At 45.9% G+C, this 15016-nt stretch overlaps 7 protein-coding genes across 7 annotated transcripts; 3 read left to right on the top strand and 4 right to left on the bottom strand.

The window, feature by feature from the left end:
- Positions 1-1098: 1098 nt before the first annotated feature.
- On the bottom strand, positions 1099-1993 carry H6S33_008402 (uncharacterized protein; the record flags this gene model as incomplete). The annotated part of the gene is made up of 2 exons (XM_044839746.1): positions 1099-1903; positions 1974-1993. 2 exons carry the CDS (start codon positions 1991-1993, stop codon positions 1099-1101), a joined length of 825 nt encoding a protein of 274 aa, XP_044687947.1.
- A 1977-nt stretch (positions 1994-3970) lies between these two features.
- On the top strand, positions 3971-4854 carry H6S33_008401 (uncharacterized protein; the record flags this gene model as incomplete). The annotated part of the gene is made up of 3 exons (XM_044839745.1): positions 3971-3988; positions 4065-4435; positions 4506-4854. The coding sequence occupies 3 exons, from the start codon at positions 3971-3973 to the stop codon at positions 4852-4854; spliced, it is 738 nt and encodes a 245-aa protein (XP_044687946.1).
- Positions 4855-5549: 695 nt separating this feature from the next.
- Positions 5550-6519, bottom strand: H6S33_008400 (uncharacterized protein; the record flags this gene model as incomplete). The annotated part of the gene is made up of 4 exons (XM_044839744.1): positions 5550-5785; positions 5848-5975; positions 6052-6222; positions 6329-6519. The coding sequence occupies 4 exons, from the start codon at positions 6517-6519 to the stop codon at positions 5550-5552; spliced, it is 726 nt and encodes a 241-aa protein (XP_044687945.1).
- A 1648-nt stretch (positions 6520-8167) lies between these two features.
- On the top strand, positions 8168-10333 carry H6S33_008399 (uncharacterized protein; the record flags this gene model as incomplete). The annotated part of the gene is made up of 4 exons (XM_044839743.1): positions 8168-8389; positions 8446-9232; positions 9281-10245; positions 10304-10333. The coding sequence occupies 4 exons, from the start codon at positions 8168-8170 to the stop codon at positions 10331-10333; spliced, it is 2004 nt and encodes a 667-aa protein (XP_044687944.1).
- Positions 10334-11174: 841 nt separating this feature from the next.
- On the bottom strand, positions 11175-11711 carry H6S33_008398 (uncharacterized protein; the record flags this gene model as incomplete). The annotated part of the gene is made up of 2 exons (XM_044839741.1): positions 11175-11368; positions 11420-11711. 2 exons carry the CDS (start codon positions 11709-11711, stop codon positions 11175-11177), a joined length of 486 nt encoding a protein of 161 aa, XP_044687943.1.
- A 479-nt stretch (positions 11712-12190) lies between these two features.
- On the top strand, positions 12191-12914 carry H6S33_008397 (uncharacterized protein; the record flags this gene model as incomplete). Its single annotated transcript, XM_044839740.1, has 3 exons — positions 12191-12347; positions 12433-12569; positions 12672-12914. The coding sequence occupies 3 exons, from the start codon at positions 12191-12193 to the stop codon at positions 12912-12914; spliced, it is 537 nt and encodes a 178-aa protein (XP_044687942.1).
- Positions 12915-13231: 317 nt separating this feature from the next.
- Positions 13232-14830, bottom strand: H6S33_008396 (uncharacterized protein; the record flags this gene model as incomplete). Its single annotated transcript, XM_044839739.1, has 3 exons — positions 13232-14139; positions 14198-14689; positions 14746-14830. 3 exons carry the CDS (start codon positions 14828-14830, stop codon positions 13232-13234), a joined length of 1485 nt encoding a protein of 494 aa, XP_044687941.1.
- Positions 14831-15016: the final 186 nt, after the last annotated feature.

Below are 15016 nucleotides of genomic sequence, written 5' to 3'. Positions count from 1 at the left end.
ACTGGGCGCGGGCGTGGGCGTATTGCTTTGAAACCTTTTGTTTTGTGTGTGTGTGCGTGCATGATCCATGAACAGTAAGTAGTTGTGTGTGTTTAAGAAAGAAGAAAGAAAAAAAGACTTTTTTTATTATTAGTTGGTTTTTTTTTTTATATATTCCTGTCTTTTTTTTGTCTAACCTTTTTTTTGTTTGTTTGGATAGCGAGTGACATTTGGAGGTTTTTTTTTTTTTTCGTTTTTTTTTTTCTTGTGGAATGGTTTGTAGTTTGGACTTGCAATTTGGTAGACACGCTTGAGTTTTTGATATCAGAGTTGCATATATATTCTTTACTGGATTGTGGATTGTGCGTGCGTGTGTGTTGAACATGAGTTACTATTTACATACATAGGCTTTGGAGATACGAATCGAATCAGTTCATAGTAGGTGAGGCTAGTTTTTGAAGGTGTTTGTGATCTGAGCATGATCTGGAACACCCATTGGTACCGACTACATAGTGATTATAGGGCCACTGTCAAGTCCATCAGGGGTCGCAATTGCAGGTATCAAGGGCGATATCAGACGGCTTGGGCTGTATATACTATGTAGTTATACCAAGGTATCATTGCCTTATCAAGTACCCAAAAGACCAATATATGATCCAGACAACACGACATGTATATGTTCATGGGCCATGAGTCTCTACATAGAGCGATCAATCCATTTTCCAGTACTAGGACAACAACCAGCAAGTATCCATCGGTTTTCTCGATCTGCCGTTATTAGATAAGAATACCCAGGTTATGCATAGGGTCAGGGTTATTGTCCCGAGTGATAACCTATGAAGCAATGTGCGGGTTTCATAAAGTGGGGCCTCTTATTCTTAACTCATCCACATAGGGCCTGGAACATAGGGTCTGGAATATGGATTTTTACAAGCCTTTTAAAGTTACTTCTAACGTCATCTGGAATTGAAAAGTTGAATAATTGATTTTTCTTCTTCTTCACTGACTGAGTGTGGTATATCGGGATGAGGTTAAGATTAGCGACAATGCGACTTTGCGGTGAGCTTACATGAGATGCGCCCTAGCTAGGCCAGTGAAAAAAAACTTCAATGAGACGATTTAAACTCCCGCAAAACCCCTCCTAACAGCAGCGCTCATCCTGGCCGCCGCAGCCCTCTGCGCCGCCGCCGGGGTCAGCACGGTTGCAGCTCTCGCCTCAAGCACCTGCACCCTCGCCTCAAGCACCCCTATCCTCTCCGCATCCGCACCAGCCGTGCTCACAACTCTCCCAGCCGCTCTTTGCGCATTGACTGTCGCAGCGGCAGTAGTGGCGGCAGTGGTGGCGGCAGCCAGTTCCTCCTTGGTAACGATAGTGGCCATTCTCAGCAACTCGATGGTAAAGTCCCCGCCCTTGGACAGCAGAACCTCCATGTCCCCACAACCCATGAGCCTTTCCAGCTGCTTAACGGCGAAGCGGCACACTACGGTGCGAATGGTGTCGCCGCTGCGGGTGTGGGTGTAGACATAGTCAATCAAGTCGATTGCGTCGGCGGTAGCAGCATCGTCGGGGGTGCACCAGTTGGAGGCATCGAGGGCCTGCGCAAGGCGTGTGAGCGTGAGCTGGCGCAGCCCGGGGACGTCCTTGTAGTCGGCAAGGGCATAGAGCTGGGCGTGCGGGAGAAGGGTGTGGGGCTCGGATGAGTATGTGGCGATGTAGAGGTATTGGAGGAAGCGGGCAACGGTGGGGCCGTCCCAGTCGGGGAGGTCAATTTGCTGGGTGGCTGATTCTTTCCACGGGCCAGTGAGGGCACAGTTCAATGGCGGGGAGTGAGCTAGAAGGGTGGCACTATGGACAGAGAAGTGGGCTGTGCCGTTGGCGGCGGTGACAGCAATCAAGGGCGAGGAGAGGATAGTGGGGTTGTTGCTAAGATTGCTTAATTTAGTTAGCTGGTGGTGTGCTAAGGAGTAAGGGTTGAAGATTCGAAGATAGATACCTGGGTGGTTCGGACGCCATGATAAGATGGGGTGGTGGTGGTGGTGGTGGTGGTTGTGACGTGGTTGTGGTGATGCTATGGTGCTTTTGTTGGTTGTGGAGAGGTCGTGGTGGTGGGAGTGTGAGATGAGGTGAGGTGAGTGAGAGAGGGAAGACTCGACACATTGACCATGCAGGCTGCGGATCGTAAACGGGATGGGGCTGCCCTCGGATGCATGGAGAGATTAATGCGATCTATTCGCGTGTGGGAAGCCTTGATTTCCCCATGCACCCCGCCCTCGCCTGGATTCCTTGCAGGCTCGACTAGAGTAGAGCCCCATTACACCAAATCGATACCATAAAATAGATGTAGCCCCCACCTCTGACAGACAGATACTATTATTTTCTCAGCCTTGAAATTCATCTTGGCACTAGCTAGTGCACAGTTTGTCTACCTTAGTATCCAAGCTTTGTAATTATGCCCGTTCCGCTAGATATTCGGTTTATATTTACTGCTTTCGATTAAATCTATAACTGGAAGCTCCATAGGCTAGGGACTTGACGTAGATTCTTTCCTGTGGAACCTGCAGCTGAGGTTTGGATCCATATCAAAGCTATTTATGCATTCTGCCAAGCCTCGTGACTTCCGAGTGATATATCATGATGCCTAAATAACATTCTAAAGTTAACAGCGACGAAGAACTGTCATGATTATAGCACTACCATTACCATCAAGATTGGGCGCTTTTAGTATCTGGGGATCGCCTTATGGCCATATGAACAGCTACCCCACAGTCGCGTTGCAGGTAACTTGGAGCTCTCGAATAATTATATAACTCGCTGCGGGGTAATAATAATAATCTCGGGTTCGCTGCATGCATGCATCATGCATAGGTCGTCGGTTGTGGGACGTTGAAGGAGGATCTCAGGCAGAAGATATGTTGAACACGAATGAAGGCCTAGCGGAGAGCAAAGTGTTGATGTGAGTTATCTAAATACCATATTGATATAGTTTAAAAGTAAAAGCTGTGGTCCCTTATAGCAAGCGCTGCTGCATCTCGAATTAAACCAGCCTTTATCCCTAATATATGGGGAGTTTGCACCGTGAACTAAACAAACATTAAAGTTGTATATTGTACAATACGTATCCGTCCTTTATAATCGACAGTTCTAGATCATCCGTCTGTTATATACAGTGCGAAAAAACGGGATGAAATCACTACCATAGTACTGTGGATTTAGTGAAGAATATGGAATTGAACCGGCATTATAAAAAGAGATCTAAAACCATGTGTAAAATAGTTCTTAGGCTTATAATTTAGTTAATATACTTATATTCTCCTAGTAGTTGGAACTATAAAATAGACTACAAATTTTGCTGTGACGACAGGACGTGGTAAGGTTACATGCATGATACATGTTGGGAGGTTTTCCCGATAGCCTGGCTGCTCGGCCAGCTCGCGATGTAGAGCAAAAGTTGCAAGCAATGCAGCCCCGCTGCTCCTTTTTGCTCGAAGGAAAAAGAAGCTTATCTCCTAGACAGGAACTCCATCCCCTATAAGATAGCACTCAATTGGTTGCGGATCTCGAGAATCGACACTTCAAGCAAAACCACCGCAGAATCTGGACAAATGAACTCCAGATAGACCCCCCCCCCAAAAAAAAAAAAAAAAAAAAAATAAACCCAGTAAATAAAACCCCTCAAACCCCTCAGATATTTCAATTCCTCCAGTCTCCCAAAGAAAATTTCAATGCGGGGAGCCGTTGCCATGCATTAAAAGTTTAGCCCCATGCCCGCTCCTGCAACCACATCCCCTATGGCCGCCGAGCCCGCCCCTCGCAGAGAGATGCCCGGGGTTGTCACAAATCCACCCACGGCCAAGATTTTCGCCCTCTACTTACCTCTCTCTTCTTGCCTTCCTTCACCCTTCTTCACCTCCATCGCTTCCTTCATCTCATTTCCCCCACAACAGTCTCTTCTCCATCGAAAAAAACGCCCGCATCAACCAAACAGACATAATGAACTTGTTATATTTCGTACGTATCTCTTACACCCAGATATAAGAAAAGAAGAAACAAAAATACCGAAAAAATACTAACCCATGAGCATTAGCCCAAGTTCAATTTCGAACAATTCCGTACTCCAAGTCCTATGCTGCCTACAAATGGCCGCGCCGCGGCCCCACAGCCCAACCCTAACTCGAATGCACAGCTCTCGGCCAGCCCATCTGAGGAAACATCGGCCGCCGGTAATATCGGCCCACAGTTCGGCGATAAAGCGAAAATATATGCTTTTGCGTCCGGAATAATGATCGTATTGTGCGTCATCACGTTCGCCGTTGCGCATGCAGTGCTTGTGCGCAAAGATGATACTGCCGTCTCATATACTGCCATGATGGACAGTATCAACGATATCGATGGGATGGCCATGGCCCCGTTCCGTGGCGGTGTCGGTTTCGGCGAGCACTACACTCAAGACGCAAAGTAAGTATTAATATTCCATTTATTTATAAAACTGATATAGAATGTCAATCATACTAACGCAGTCTGCCAGATCCATAACCATGGTTCTACCAGCCAGTATGGATACTCTTTCCCTTGACCAAGACGCTATTACCGGCACTTTGACCGGCACTTTGACCCTTGGAACCCAAGTCTTTGTTTTGGTCGACTCTACGGCCACCGCTCAGATCCTAACTGGCACGGATTTATACGCTCCGCTTTTGACTGATCAGGGTCATGGATATACTTCATACGCTACCCCCACTGGGACACCGCAACACAAGGCCAGGAAGAGATTTTGCACCACAGAAAAAAACACAATCGAAACCGGGCCGTACACTCCATTCTCTGCCGAGCCTGGGGTTGGGGAAAACGTTGACGACGTTATTTTGCCGGTCTGAGTACGAGTAACGTCCGCGCAAATGGTGTTGATAGAGTTTTAGGTAAGCCTCTCATTGACCCCATAGATATTTGCTTGTTGCGCACAGAACTAACATGATATCTTCTAAAGATCCCTAAAATGTAATTTTGCCTGTAAAAGTTATATTCAAGGTAATTGGGTAGATAGAATTCTGTCTGCAGCTTGTACTGAAATCGAATCGTCTTTTCTTTCTTTAGAGCGCCCTTTTTTGAACTGTCTTTCTCTGAGAGTCTTTTTTTTAAGCATCTTATATTAGGCCGTCTTTTCTTTGGTCCATTTTTTCTCTAGGCAGCCTTTCCTTTAGGCCATCTTTAGAACGTCTTTCTCTTAAACTTATTTGTTTTCATGAATTCTCACTCGGCCGTCTTGATTTGCATAGCGGCATATGTAAATTGTATCTTTTTTGGTATTGTTTAAAAAAGATTGATATAAACTTCCTTTTAAAACTCCTCTGGTATTCCGATCCCAGAATGAGGTGATCAAGTAAGATGATGACCCATGCACAATATTGATAAATAGAAAGAAATTCACAGAAAAGTAAAAGCACCCTTCGCTGACTAATTTGTTGCCACAAATAAATCCCATTGTTCAATAAATAGTAGTTCTAATAGTCTAGGTGCCATACCTAAACGGCCCATTTACTAAAAAGAAACTCTTTCAAAAGTCCATTTGCTTCTATGAAGCTTCAGTTTCCGCCTTTGCGCCCTCCTCACCGCTCTTGAATGACTTGTGCGCTGAGTGCTTCTTATAGTAGTAGTTTTGCTGCGCTGGCTTCAGATCCTCGGGCAGTGATTCCAGAGCCCTTGCCAAGATCGCATCGATGCTCCTCTGGTTGCTCCCGTCGCGGTTCCAAATCATGATCAGGTGCGAGTTGAACCGAACACTGATCGAGACACCACAGATATCGTCACCTACACACCGCATTAGCCACTATCACCCCCACTGCTGCGGATAAAAACCACAATGTACTCACCACGCTCCACAACCTCTTGCAATATCTCACCAATCGCCATCATCAGCACCTCCTTCCAGAACTCCTGCGAGTTCGCCTTTGGCACACGGAAGGTCCACGCTCCACCCGTCATATTCCGCGGGTCCTCCCTGAAAGTGAGAAGTTGTGTAAGCGTCAATCCCATTATCACACATCATTGAGTGGGAGCGTGGGGTTGAGGCTTACCAGATAGGCTTCACATTCTTCTTGAAGAGGTGCAGCGAGTCGCGCAGCGGCAGTGTTGAGAACGGGGTGTTGTTATACACCTGCCAGAAGCTCTGCACGGTGCTGATCTGCGCGATCTCCTTCAGCTGGTCTTCCCAGTCCTGTTCTGTGGGGTTAGGGTTCGCCGTGTGCCTATATTCACGCATACAGTGTTAGATATTGCGGTTCCCACGTTCGACTTCTACGACGGCATAATGCATGGAGGATTATGTATATGTACTTGGGTGGTTCAACCGACCTGTCGTGCCAGAAGACCCACTCGTGTCGTAGCGGGTATGGTCGTAGCTTCTTCAACATGGTCATGCGTAGCTCTGCACGCTTCTCGCCGCTGACGCTGGTGGTCGTGGGTGTGCTGCCGTTCACCTGGAGTGCTGGAGCTTCCGACGACGGAGGAGGGCTGGGCTGGGATGCTGCTGTTGTGGTGGCCATGGTGGTGTGATGTTTTTTTGGAAAGTTTTGTCGAGGGAGAACGGGATTGGGGATCGAAACAAGAGATTTAGGAATTGGGCTGCAACAAAGAAAAAGACGACTGGGCTGGGCTGGGCTGGGCTGACTTTGCTGTCGTAAGGAAGGTAGGTAGGTAATAGCAGTAGCGAGTAGTAGGTAATAGATTAAAATGTAGTATTTAAGGTATCACTAGTAGCTGTAGAAAATATATAGCTATTATATTGATGGGCTGGGCTGGGGGAAGGTATGTACTACGCAGAGAAGAGAAAGCAAGGAAGGAAGCAATAGAATAGAGCTGGACAGTAGCAGGAGGGAAGAGATGTCAGAGAACGGGGGGGGAAGACAGCAGAGTATATATTTGGCCTTCAGCCAGTCAGTCCGGAAGCAAACTACCACCCTGGCCATTCCCTTCTCTTCTCTTCACTTCGCCCTGGTCCCACCGATCGGCGGTTGGGGATTAGTTAGTGCTAGTGAGGGGCACGCCTGGCCTGGCGGGGGGGGGACGGAACGGGGCGTGTGACAACACTTCTCGTTTCACATGCCCAGGGCCACAGTGAGCATCATCTAGAATATCTATTTGCTAACAGCATCCAGCCCCTGGATTGGATGATGATAGACGATAGTGGTGGTGCTTGATGAGGGAGAGCGCTTGGGGAGAGAAGAACACAGCGAGACGCGTACCACAATGGAGATCAGTGTTGGGCATCCCTTCTCGCATGGGCTCACAGCATCTTAATCTCTCACTTCCCCGGTTTCAACTTGACGAATTGGCCGTTTGATGTGCGGAGAACCTGGCTTTGGAGGGCCTTGGATGGGCCAATCCTTCGGGAAGGCTAGCTGCCTAACTTTGCCGAGATCCGGGTTGGGCGAAGCCCCGAAGCTGTGTGGGTCGGGCCGGGATCGGAGGAACTGAGGGCTCGGAGATCTGATCACTCCTCTTGCCCTTGGTGTTCCGAGTGGACTGGCTGAATCTGAGGCTACAGGAAAGGCTTTACTCTAGAAATGAAACATATGGAAATGTTTCCTCTGCCGCAGAACTTACTTTGCGGCACCCCAGCTTTCAATCAATATAAGGTCATCTACGTAGGATGCTGCTGCTTGCTGCACAGTGAAGAGGAGCACCGGGGTAAGTACGGTGGCGGACAGTCAAACCCGACCACGACAACAACTATTACAAGCAAAATTGCTACCGACCTGCAACTATGCCACTTTGATCTAAACTATTAATAGTTTTGTATAATGATAGTAATAAAGGTTCTTATAAAATATACTGAGGGCTATAAAAAATAAATCAAGTTTGGTGTTACTAAAAGCTCCCTAAGTGTTAGTATTTTGTGTTATTCCCGGTAGAGAAAAAACCCAAAATATTCTAAAAAGTGACAAAATCGAGTGATATTTCATGATTACAGGGGTAGGAATCCGTTTGCTATACTTTAATTACGCGTCTGTGTCATACTCGCATGCCTAATACAGCTTCCCGGAAAATTTTTTTAAAGGATGCGTTTGCTCTCTTATAAAAGAAAAATAGAAATATTCTTTGTATTCCGGTTTAGAAGTAGGCGATAGCACTAGCAGCATTTGAGTCAATTCACTTGCACGACAAATAACAACTTGAACCTGTTTGCCAAATATGGTTTCAGCAAAACGAAAGCAACAGTTATTGAAAGCTAGAGAAGCAAAACAAAACCTAAAATATGAGGCTAAAACCTTGCAAAATTCAGAATTGTTATTTGACGATTCTTCAACCTTTGAGACTTACGATTCCGACTCGGTTGAGGATAGTGATAATGATTCGGAATTTCCGGAAGCAATGGAATGGTATCCGGAAGAAAATAATATGCTGGACACGATGGTATTATCTAGGCATAGAATCAATGGGAAATGCAATTTAACTGATAAAATAAATAGGAATCGGAAAACCCAGGCGCCCGTTCAAGTTTAGATTTACCCGACATTATGGAATATGAGTATGATAAGAAAAGTCCGGATTCGGGACTCGGAGGGAAGATAGCATGGATAGAGGGAGCTGGTTCTGAACTCAGAGGCGCGTATCGGGCCGGATCCAGATCTGCTGAATACCAAGCAAAAAAAAATCTCGAAAGTTTGGAAGCAGCGGCAAAATCAACATACAATATTGTCGCAATTTGGAAGAGGCAACAAGAATTAAAAATTGCACTACCGGTCGAATATAGTACTACTAGTACTTTGCAATCAGAAATTCAACACAGTAAATCGATGGTTCGAGTTGGCGACAACAGTATAAGGAATCTTTCCTCAGGCTCCGATGTCTCTGATCGTCAAAGCTTGAAACAGAAAAGAATTGGCGAACGGGCTATTGGTCTTCAAAATTTACAAACTTTACTCCGCCGAAAGACCGATCAAAAAGCCAAATTCGGTACCGAAGGGCTACGGGGTCATTTATTAAAAAGATATGAAATGGTTCATGCTTTTTTGCTTGCACAAAAAAAAACTCCAGATTTGACGAGAAGGACCGTCGCTTTGAATGTAGCACACTGTTTTGGACGCGGTGAATTTACGGCCAGAAATATTATCAAATGGGAAAATTCTTGGATTCAAGATGGAGCGATCCCGCAAGCTAAAATTGGTGGGAATAAACATCACGTGTTAGAATCATTGTTAAATGATGAAGGACTGCAGCTTGCAATTAGACAATATGCAATGAGTTTGAAAGATGGTAAGTAAAACAGAATTTAATTATCAGATTTATTCTAACTGTGAATAGGTATCACCTCACGTAAACTAGCTGTCATGGTTTGCCAATATATAAACACAGCTCAGGCTGTTACTGCAAATTCTCAGTCGGATCAACAAAATTCGAACGAGAATCTTCAAAAAGATATAGCAAATCTTGAGACTATATTTGACAAAATGAGTATTATTGACGATGAGAACAAAGAGCAAACACAAGGACAAAGGGGAATAGTGGCACGTACCGCACGGAGATGGTTGAAACAGCTTGGATTCAATTGGCGGGATATAAAGAAGGGTGTCTATTTTGATGGACATGAGAGAGAGGATGTCATTGAGTACCGCAACAATTTTGTCAACCGCTTGGAGGAACTATGGCCCTATGTGGTTGAATTCAATGACGACGGGTCAATGAAAGATAAAACCTATCCAGAGAACTATGTTGTTGGCAGCGAGGATAATAATTTCCGGCCCATAATCATTATTACACACGATGAGTCTATATTTCAATCACACGATAGCAGGCGACAAGGATGGCTTTATAAAGACCGGCAATTTATTCGTCCTAAAGGAAAAGGTCAAGGAATAATGGTTTCTGATTTTCTACTCCCAAACCGTCGGTTGTCAACAATATCTTTGAAACAGGAAGAGAAGGAACAGCTTGGACTACCAGAATTTGCTAGTATTCTATTTGAGTACGGGAAAGAGGAGGGCCATTGGGAAGGGAAGGATCTTGTCAATCATTTGACAGAAATTGCAATCCCAATTGCGGAAGCAGTTTACCCCGGTTATCGATTTCTTTTTCTTTTCGATAATTCAGCAAATCATGGTGCATTTGCAGACGATGCCCTACGGGTTCAGAATATGAATCTCAACCCTGGCGGAGTACAGTCATTCCTCCGTAATGGATACATAAATGGCGACCCAACTCAAATTCAAGTTATGTGGGAATATAAATATGGAACTACAACACCACCAACTCGGGATTCAGCTATACAGGTTGATAATAATTCCAATCCGATTCGCGTCCAAAAAGGTATTCAAAAAATACTTTCAGAACGAGGGTTATGGCCACCGGAGGGCATGAGATTGGAATGCCCCAAAAAACTTTGTGCAGATTGTATATCAGCCAAATGTTGCAAAATATGTTTGAAAGGAACAAAATGTGGACCCTGTCGGGAAAAGAAAGTTTGCAGTGGACCATGCAATAAAAGACGAAAGTGTGATGAGTGTGAAAGAAGACGAAACTGCAATATTTGTATCGCAAAACGCAAATGTGCACGGTGTGAATCATATGCCAGTGTATCGAGAGATTGCTTGAAGTGCAAATCGATGCCTCCCAAATGTAGTACAGATGGTATGTAAAATTAATTCACATCAATTACTCAAAGCTAATTAAATTTATTAGGTTGTTGTGCGAGAAGAGTACTGTCACTAGAAACCGATTTTCAACAACAAGCGGGGATGTTGGTAGAGGAAACACGAAAACGCGGACACTTAGTAGAGTTCTTTCCAAAATTTCATTGTGAACTCAATTGGATCGAGTATTATTGGGGGAGTTCAAAAAGATATGCAAGGGACAATTGCGAGTATAATCTTGAATCGTTACGGAAAACTATACCACTAGCTCTAGCATCGGTGCCGGATTCTACTATTCATGCCTTTTACCATAAATGTATGAGACAGATACAAGCTTACCGAGCCGGTGTTCAGTTTGGAACGCCTGAGTTTGTGGATTATACTAAAAAATATAAATCACATAGACGGATTTATTTTATGGCGGAAGATATTTAGTATTTAGTATTGTATGTATTTTAAAAAATTATTCCGCCCGGTTTTGTTAACAACAGCATGACCCGGTTAAATCAAACAATAATAATCCCCAGTTGGGTTAAACAATAGTAATGCTACCGGATTGAAATTAAATACTAATTTTTAGAATCCCATTCGATCATTTTCTCCTCAACTAATTTCTTCAAAGCCTCCTCAGAAAATTCCCCGGCTCTTCTCAATTGTATCTCAAATTTGCGTTTTGCTGTCCCCATAGCCGATGACCGCTTAGCTTTCCTAACATTTTTTGCCCTCCATCTAGCTGAATTCTGTCTTTCACGGGTTTTCTTATCTTCAATTAATTAGCAAATATTAAATATATTCAGAATTAAATCTTACCAACCTTGAATACCTAGATTCCTCTCTTCTTTGAGGTCTGAATGCGCTGCTTTGTGGGCCGGATCCCCTACATAACTGGTTGCATGATGGTGGAGGTGTTGCCAAACCGCTTTGTGAGGGTCTTTCCGGTGTTGAAAATCTTTATTGCAGGTAGGAACAGGACAACTAGAAAACTTCTCTGGCCTTTGTCCTAGTAGTGGATCAACTGTTTGGATGGCTGGGGGTGCCCCTTTGACTGGCCTCTTTCTAATTCTACCCGTTGCTGTGTAGCCATAAGGAGCTTTGGAGGTGGACATGATGGTTGATGCGGTTGCTATGTGAACTCGCATTCAATTGCAAACCACCCGGGTTTATAGGGGCAACCAGCAATGATTTGGAACTCAGATCAGTTGCCCGGGTCAACCAACAATGATTTGCAGCCCACTCCAGTTGGTCGCGACTTCCCAACCCAGCCTGCAATGCTCCCCCCCCCCTAACCCTCAGCAACCGCCCAACCGAACCCTCAATAACAACTACCCTAACCCATGTGCCGAGCGCGATTACTAATCAAAACCGAAAAGAGCAAAACGGTTGATTTTGGCTGTCCGCCACTGTACATGTACTCGCGATGCGCAGTGCGATCTTAAAATAAACCCACCCCACTTAGGCTCCGAACACTAGCAGTTGTACTACTAGCTGAGGCTCAAACAAACCCAAAATACTCCCCGAAGAACTTTTTTCCTCAACTCACCCAAAACCTCAAAACCTCAACTCACCTCAAAACCCACGCTCCAAAATGCCACGCAAAGACTCAGAAACCCTCCCTGCCATCTTCCTCCACCCTAAGTCCAATGGCGACTCCGAGGATTCTCCCCAATTCACTGTCTCTACGACTCCCGCCGCGGCGTCGCAGAACAAGCCCAAAATAGCACCCATGCCACCCTCGTCAGATTGTATGTACACCCCCGCCTCTCACCCCCCCCCCCCCCCCCCCAACTACGGTGCCGCACGTGCTGACCTGACGGACGCCGGTGACAGTGCTTTCCCGCCTCAATGCGTTTCTGCCCGCCATCTCTGCAGCGAACCGGGACCTGGAGGGCGAGATCGCCGCGGGAACAATCGCGCAGAGGAACATCGAGAATGTGAGCGAGAAGGAGGAGGCGTATATTGAGATGGTGAGTACCACAAGTATTGTGATGCGCTTTGGGCTACGGTGGTGGTGGACCTGGCGGAAAAAGCTCACGCATGGATACTAACGTCCAGATGCGCTCCTGTAGAATCTCGGCCTCGGCGTCCTCAAACAATTAGATCCAAACAACCCTGACGAGTCCGAGTCAGAGTCCGAGGAGGAGGATGAGGATAGCGACGCGGAGGCAAAGGCGGAAGAGAAGGATATCCTCGGGAAGCTGCTGCAGCGTCCCGCTCGCGGAAAGCCAGGGATACAAGAGGTGGAGGATCAGGCGCCTAGTGTCAAGAGGGATGATGATGACATGGACATTGATCCATTGGAGAAAAGATAGAAGGTAGAGACTCTTCCATTTCTTTGTAAATCATTTTTAGGTATATTACATGTAGTCTGGGCTATAGGTTTTCCTTTTCTTTCCTTTTAAACCGTTTTAAAACGTATCTACATTACTTTTTAACGTTGGTTCTTGGATATAAGCTATATATAAATGCTTTTCGCCCATACGCACGTAATCTCATCAGTCTAACACCCATACCCAACCCACAAATCCCCACCGTCCCAAAAACCCTATATCCAGAAAAAGAAGATTACCAGAAACCAGAAAGAATTAATGGACCCATTACAAAAAGCAGTCTACATAGTCACAAACATCTAAACCTCCTTAACTCTGCACTGCCATCCACCAGAACCCTGGTCAAGCAATGGCAAACTGGCACCTAGACACCACCCAAGTTCGTTGCCCTTGATCTTCTTCGCAATCTTGACTTCGCGGTCCAAAGGCATTTCGTACCCAGTGTGCAGGAGCGCAAGCATGAAGCTCAAGTCGAGACAGTATTCAGGCCTGTCCCTAAGTTCTTCCATGGCATCGGGGATAGAGTGGAATACGTCCCATGCCTTTTCACCAGCGCACACCTTAGCGGTAGTCTCGTACATTTCCTTGAGTGTGAACGAATCCGGGAGACCAAGAGGACGAGCGCGGTCATAGAAGTAAGAAAAGATATAGATATCCTCAGTGGCGAATGTGCGCTCTAGAGGTGGCTGATGGATACCATTGAACGAGCATGGGGTGAGCGAGCATTTCTCATCTTTCTTGAGAATTTGTTCTGCGAGGAAACGGCATTGTGTCATAGATGGCTCAGCAGGGCCAGTCATGTTCACCTTGACAATCTCCTTGGTGTCCTTCATTTCAATCTCGACTTCGCGGATCATTCCAGGGATAATGCAAGGGTTTACAATAGGCTTTGCGTTCCATGCCTGGCCAACTTCGGCAATCTTTGCCTGCGCAACAACCTGGTGAATTGCTTTACGGGCCTCCATAAGCCCGTAACCGAGATGAGAATGCTGGTAAAGGTCAAAGTGACGACCGCCAAACTTAAGCTCATATTTGTGGTCTCCAGGAGCGAGATGGGCGGGCATACCACCTCCAATGGAGGGGAAGGTTGGCTCAAAGACAATTTGTGTTGAACCACCGCCAAGATCAAAAATGGCTGCAGTTGGAGTATCTTGAATGGTGCCAATCTTTCCAAGGAGGTAGTTGGTAGTGATCCATGCGTAGACACCTATGGATTATTAGAACTTGATCTGAAAATTTGCGAAATTGAACGTCTGAGGATTTACCTTCGTCCTTTCCTTCCATGATTTCGATACCGCTTCCTGCAACGACTGGGAACGGATACTTTGTTTCAAGCCTGGTTCTAACCGCGTCTAAAATCTTTTGACTTTTTTCGGGGCCCAACAATCGCAGACCGGCGGTAGCCTTGACAGCAACTGGTGAACAGCCTCTAAGCTTTTCAGGAACAGACGCGAGTGCTACATCCATCAATACATCCAGACTCATCGCAGCCTCTTCTGCCTTCTCCTTGAACGATGAAAGACCAGGTTGAATCATCTTAAAATCCTCGTTTTCGAGTTCAGGAGTTTCGCCGCAGTTGTTGAATCGGTATACGTGGACACGCGAGCCGGTAGAGCCAGCATCGATCATGATAGCATATTGTACAATTGGTTTATTTGGTGAACTGGACCTTGTGCATTTTGAAGTCCCGGATGAGGGATCAAGGGCAACCTGTCCATTTCCTCCCGCTGCTGCTCCTCCGTGTGTACCACCGGATGCTAAAAGGAAATCAGCATCTATGTCCCTCCAGCTGACATCAGAGGATTAAACTTACATGGAAGACTTCTGGGAGCTAGCAAAAAGAGTGCCAGGCAGAAGACGACCCCTATGGTCACTGTCTTGATCATTCGACTCGACATTGCAGGAAATCCTAGGGAAGATCCTGAACTTTGATGGCGACCCAGTTTTTCGTGTGGATCCGACGGACGGAGCTGTGATGAGATGCTGGAGGATCTCTGATGAGGGCGTTGGAAGGAGAAGTATGACCAGAGGGAAGGCCTTCTTCTCACGTTAGACATGGAAGAATATATATAAGGAATGCCAAC

This window comes from Morchella sextelata, assembly GCF_020137385.1.
Source record: "Morchella sextelata strain SCLS chromosome Unknown scls_26, whole genome shotgun sequence".
In the NCBI taxonomy this organism is placed as follows: domain Eukaryota; kingdom Fungi; phylum Ascomycota; class Pezizomycetes; order Pezizales; family Morchellaceae; genus Morchella; species Morchella sextelata.
Note: the sequence above shows the minus strand (reverse complement) of the source record. Positions and strands in the feature narration are given on the sequence as shown.